Below are 6485 nucleotides of genomic sequence, written 5' to 3'. Positions count from 1 at the left end.
AATTTAGTACATCGGGTTTAAACGTGCTGAAGAATTCAAGATCAAGAATCAGAAAGTCATATTTCAGAATCAAGAATCATCAAGACTGACAACCATAGATTGATATTTCTCTCCATAACCTAAAATAACATATTTTACATATGCATTTTAGGCACATCTAAGAGCATTGCATCCATAGCATCGCATATATGCATAATTTTGTAGATTCTTGTTTGAGTCAATTTCAACTTCACAACAAAGGATATTAAACTCAAAGTGATCAATTTACAAGATGTGATTTCAAATTCACAACGAATGACATCCAATTCAAAACTCAACTTCACAGCGAATGAGCCATCCATGATTTTAACTTCACGAAGAATGATATCATGCCCAATGGATCGACTTAATTTTATAGCAAATAAGTTATCTACAACAATAGGGGTTTATCCCCCATCCAAGTATAGCATAACTCAAATGTGAGAAGAGTTATCTGTCAACAAGAACTTTCGAGATCGGTTTCGTTCAGCTCAAGAGCATATTTACCGCAAGGTAGCAACAAGGGACTACTTTCCGGTCAAATTTTCTTACCATGAAGAAGACCAGGGTTGACCAAGATCGGAAACTCTCCGATTCACTTATGATTTTGAATTCACAACGAAGGATATCGAACCCAAAAGACTAACCCAACTTCACGACGAAGGAGTCATCTGTAACACAACCATGGAAAATCAGTCTCCAGGTCAAATTTCGGCTTCACGACGATATAGGAACTACTTTAAAATGCTCTAGGTTCGGTTTCAACTTGACGACAAAGGATATCGTGCTCGGGATTTTACAGTTCAATTTAACCTTATAGCAAATGAGTCATCCACGATTTCAATGTTATGACAGCGGGATATCGTGCAAGCAATCACTCCAAGATGGACTCAACCTGGCGACGAGGGAGTCATCTATAATTAGTCCAAATGGGTTATGACAAATCAATCATGACATCAGATTTCAACTCTACGACAGAGGACATTCGGTATGGAAGAAATTTGTGTCTTTTAATCTTTGTCCTATTTTTATTACACGATAATTAGCAAAGAGGGGCAGCTGTAGACACACGATTTCGTCCGACCTTGCTTTTGATATTACATTATATAATATATTCATAACTATTGTATTATATGATATATTATATGGTGAATAAAAATTGTGTATTTATGATGTATATAGTATGCATACATTATTATATACATTGTATTCATATTTATGCTATAATATTACTCGTATGATATTATATATATATATATATATATTACATATTTATTTTATTTTTTTGTTTCATTTACAGACCCAACAGTTCAAACCCCAAAGCCCAGATACAAGCAAGCCCAATTACAAAGAAGACCCATTAACCCATGACCCGACTAAAAGACCCGACTCGGGACCTGGATTTTGGAGCAACCCGAACTGGTTCATCACGTGTGTAACCCCATGAGAGTTAGGGTTTTTCTCCTTTTGCTCCAGCCGCCAAGATCCAACGGTCCACAGTAGATCTTAGCTAGGGTTTCACCCTTATTCCCTCAACGCCGCATGGAGAGCCACAACACCACTCGGTCAACAGTCCGCCCGTTTTTGTCGGCCATCGGCGACATGTTTTCGTGGGCACCAACAAACAACCAACAAGTAGTTTAGTCCCATTATAAGTCTAAAACCGAACGAAAATAGGTTTTTATCATTATAAATTGATGTAAGTCTAGGCTAAGAACACACGAAAATCACATAAGAAATAAAAAGAGAAAATACTAGAAATATACGAGGGAATCGAAGCAAAAATTGTAAAATTTTCGAAAGCCATTCGAAATAAAATGTATCATTTTTACCTTGCTTAGTCGCCCATCTCTCTTGAATAGGTTCTTGTTTTTATTTCTTGTTGTTTTTTACTCAAAAAAACCGAAAAGAGGAAGGAAAATCGATGATCGGATGGGAGGGATTCGAATGATCTTTCTCAGATCTAGCCCTCCCCGAGGCTATTTTGAAAAAAATGATTCGGATTTTTGAGATGGGGGAAGAAGATCTTTTGAAAACTATAAAAAAAAATTTGCCATAGCCGATCTACGGGGGCCGACGAGGCGGTGGCCGATCGGATTCTGGGTTTGACGGTGGTGTTCTTCATCAGATGAAGAACACCAAGAACAATTGAGAGAGAATTGGGGGATGTTTGATCTATTTTTGAAGAGAAGAAAAAAATGATGTGTTTTTTAACTTTGGGTTATATACTGGACCCATTTTCCGACCTGTGACCAGATCCATTTTCCCCTAGGATCTGCGTGTTTTTGTGAAAAAACGGGTTAATCTCATTTTCAGTCCCTCGTGTTCTTTTCGAGATTCATTTTGCCCCCCTAAAATTTAATTTTACCCCGAATTGCTTTGAAGTTTGCCACCCTATTTGTTTTTCTTATAATTTAGTGTTTTTCTAAATTCAAATTTTTATTTTATTTATTTAATATTACATTTTATTATATATATATATATTATTTTTCATTTTTTATTATTTTTATTCTATTTTTTATTTTATTTTTTTGGGTTTTGTTTTTGTTTTGTTTTTTCATCTTTTTATTTTTGTTCTTTTTAATTTCATTATTTTATTTCGATTTCTTTTCTATTCTTAGGTTTTTATTTGTTTTATTTTGTCTTATTTATTTTATTTATTTTATTACTTTTTTCTGTTGACATTAGTATTTTATTATTTTTATTTATTTTACTTATTTATTTTCTTTTTTTATTTGACTATTTCTTTAGGGTTTTTATTTTATTTCATTTCTTTATTTGATTATGCAATTAATATTTTTCTTTTATTCCCTTTACATTGTTTTTATTTGTTGTGTGTTTTAATATGAACACTTTATTTTTTATTTCTGTTAATTCCTCATCATGTGTTTTTTTTTTACTTAAAACACTATCATTTAACCTTTTTTCTTGATTCAGCATGTTACTTTACCAGTTTAATATTTTTTATGGGTTCGTTTAAATCGATCGGAGGTAAGTAATTTGGATCAAATTTTACCTTTTAATTTAACTTGCAATTTTCTTAATTAAGACAACTGGAAATTAATTAGTATCGAAAGGGCAGTTCAAGAGTGCTAATCCTTCCTTGACTGTAACCGACTCCCGAATCTCACATATTTCTGGTAAGACGCAAATCAGGTAAGATGGTGTCCGATCATCCCAAATAATGTTTTTAAATGATCGATGGCAACTCTAACATTTTTTTAAGTCGAAGCCCAATTCCGGACCCACCCGAAAGGCAGCTGCGACAACTTGAATTAAGCTTGTAACTATTCGAGCTTGACTTAGAACTTTAGTTTCAAATTTCCATTCCATACGAACGAGGTGAATTGTTGATTAAATATTATTGATGGGACCAAATAAATTATGGTAGTTATAATTAATTTATTCTTTTTAATTTAGACGAAGAGCTATAATAGATGAAGAATGGATTGTTGGTCGATATCAATATTATGTCTTCATGAGGAGGTAGAGAAGTAAGTGAAGGAGGTGATTTTGTCTAAATCACATCCATTCTTTCGGTTTTAATTAAGAGATTTTATAGTGACTCTTAAAGTTAATGTCAGATATATTGATATGATAGCCACTCATAAATCAACATACTATAAATACAATTAGATGATAATGAACTTACTCATATATGCTTGTCAAGGGTTATGTCAATAAATCACACTTCTCCGAAGTTTAAATCTTTGAAATTATCTTTTGAAAACATTCTATGGGTCTTTAAGAGGTCTCTAGGTCTAAGAAATTAAGAAATACTTTGGGTCCTCTAAAGTTCATTTGGAACTAGATTGATGTGCTGTTGACTTTCCTTTGGAGAGGAGGTACAACAGACATGAAGCTCTAAGGGCACTGCTTCTTTAGGTTTACAAGCTACCAATTCGCATATTGGGACATGCTTCCCTTCAACGCGATATAACTGTACCAGGATTCGAGATACATTCATATACAAAAATAAAACTTATGGAAATAAATTTTATTTATTTGGTGACATCCATGCAAGCTTTATAGCAATGGCTTACAAGCCAGAATTAACAGGAAGAAGCACTAGGATTTGGTAGAAGAATACCCATTATTCAATATGGCACTGATTTACTAATTTGACAAATGAGGAGAGTTACTTCGTAAGGGAATGTCCATTACTCCATAACGTAAGGGGCTACATTTCCTTTAAAGAACAACTTTACGTCCTTTTTTATATTACAGTTTACACCAAGATAATCATTGTAAACCCTTAGAAATAATTAAATATCTAACAACTAATTAAATTTGTTAACAGCTGAAATCACATTAGTCATTAAATTCGAATGAACTTATAAGTTGCGAATGTATTTAGGCGAATTTTTACAATAATTAAATGACACTCCATCCACACACACATATTGTATGATTTCATTGGAATTTTAATTCTCAAACAAATAAATGGGTCAATATATGTGTAGCATTAATATATAGAGAAAAATATTAAAATTAGTTAAAAAAAATAATAAAATCAATATAAAGCAAATTTAAAAATTATAGGAACCTAGAATATATTAAAAAAAAGAACCTCTCATATAATCAATGTAGTTATGTCCCTAAATACTAACTGCATCAAGCTTACATAATACATTAATGTGGTCTATAAAGAAGTTGATGGTAATATTTGACATGACTTGGCCGACCATTATCCCTTGCATAGAAAGTGATAGCCATTGTTATAATTCAACTTTTCTTTTAATTCCATATTCCCAAAAGGGTAAATTGAAAGAGAAGGAAAACATAATATTGGGGAGAAGTGTTGGTTGAGTGAGTATCATTCCCATTAAACATTTCCTTCCTTTTAACCTAATTAACACTGCCCCCTCCATCAATCACTATATAAATAAGCTCTTTCTATTTCCAATTTTCATTACAAATTAAACAATAGCTTTACATATATTCTTGTAAAACAAAAACCTCTTCTTTCTTTGGGAAAATAAGAAAATGAAGTCTGCCATGGTTATTTGCTTGCTTGTTTCTCTTATTCTCGCCTCGTCTTTCTTCGAGGTGTCGATGTCGGGGTCAGGTAAACCAAAAATAATGCTAAGCTTTGGTTTGATATTATGAGTTTTGTTGTTTGATGGATAATGGTAATGCAGATTCTTGTGACTCCAAGTGTGGGGTGAGGTGCTCAAAGGCAGGGGTCAAAGACAGGTGCTTGAAATGCTGTGGAATTTGCTGTGAGAAGTGTCAATGTGTTCCATCTGGTACATTTGGACACAAGGATGAGTGCCCTTGCTACAGGAACATGAAGAACTCCAAGGGCGAGCCCAAGTGCCCTTAGATGTTTCTTTTGCCTTTCTATTCCTATGCTGTAAAAGGAGTACGTACACTAGTTAGAGTGGCTAAACGTTTTAAGAGTAATGGAAGAATGAGGTCCGAAGACGCATTGTTGAAAATTTACCTGTTAATACGCACAACAAATTAAATGAATAAATTGGGTCCTTAAATATATGGTTTCTGAATATAGTGTTGTTTTCTTCTGATAATATTTTCTACGATACCTCTTAATGTTTGCATGTAGCTCGTTCTCGTTGAACACGTGAAAATCATTCCATGTCGTTACCCGTTTGAATAGATACGACTTCAATGAACACGGAAAGAAGTAAATTCAAAAGAAATTAGACAAGAAATATTTATCGTTTACGGTGTTAAATGTAATTTTCAAGATATATATCTGTACTAAAAAACAAGTAATATTGTATTGTGATGAGATTGTGTCAATCATGAAAATCACTTTTAACTATAATCTTGATCACATATACGAAGCAAAGTAATTTTCAAGATTTCATTTCTATTTGACGACAATGTTTTTAGGAGAAAATGATATTTTGGGCTAGTTTGGGAGAGCTTTTGAAAAGTGACTTTTAAAAGTGGGATATAAAATAACTTTTAAGAGTGTCATTTAGAAGTGTAGTTTAAAATTTAATTATTTGGGAATGTTATTAAAAAGTGAATTTGAAAAGATAAAATGTTCATTATAGATATTATGTTGTAAATTAAAAATATAGAATTTAAATTATATTTACATTAATATTATGATATATAAAATATATCACTTGAACAATAATAAAAATATAAAAAAAATATTTTAAGATAACTCATTAATAATATTTTATAAATGAAATATTTTATTAAGAAAAAATATATTATCAATACTTGTTAATATGTATATATAAAATATTTTATTAATATTTCAATATATAAACCATAAATTTTATTTACTCTTAAATAATTAAAATAAATTATTAAGTAATAATTATTTTTAAGGATGTAAAATATTAAATTATTAAAATAAAATATAAATACATAATTGAGTGGAGTGCATGCATTAATAAGGGTAAAATTATAATTTTCTCCCAAACGCAAAGTTGAAAATGAAAAAGTTTCAAATTCTAGCTTTTGCGGTTGGTTTGAAACCACCG

General features: G+C 31.6%; 1 protein-coding gene across 1 annotated transcript; it reads left to right on the top strand.

The window, feature by feature from the left end:
* The first annotated feature begins 5004 nt into the window (after positions 1–5004).
* Positions 5005–5384, top strand: LOC120155690 (peamaclein-like). Its single transcript, XM_039167185.1, has 2 exons — positions 5005–5086; positions 5160–5384. The coding sequence occupies exons 1-2, from the start codon at positions 5005–5007 to the stop codon at positions 5342–5344; spliced, it is 267 nt and encodes an 88-aa protein (XP_039023116.1). The 3' UTR covers positions 5345–5384.
* The last annotated feature ends 1101 nt before the right edge of the window (positions 5385–6485 follow it).

Source organism: Hibiscus syriacus, unplaced genomic scaffold, assembly GCF_006381635.1.
Source record: "Hibiscus syriacus cultivar Baekdansim isolate YM2019G1 unplaced genomic scaffold, ASM638163v2 tig00111201_pilon, whole genome shotgun sequence".
Classification (NCBI taxonomy): Eukaryota; Viridiplantae; Streptophyta; class Magnoliopsida; order Malvales; family Malvaceae; genus Hibiscus; species Hibiscus syriacus.
The sequence above is the reverse complement of the archived record's forward strand: the minus strand, read 5'-3'. Positions and strand labels throughout refer to the sequence as shown.

Bases quoted from the DNA above. Each gene is read 5' to 3' on its own strand.
- LOC120155690 (XM_039167185.1), top strand. From the start codon at position 5,005: ATGAAGTCTGCCATGGTTATTTGCTTGCTTGTTTCTCTTATTCTCGCC. The intron at 5,087-5,159 runs GTAAACCAAAAA...ATGGTAATGCAG, and splicing joins GGTGTCGATGTCGGGGTCAG to ATTCTTGTGACTCCAAGTGT.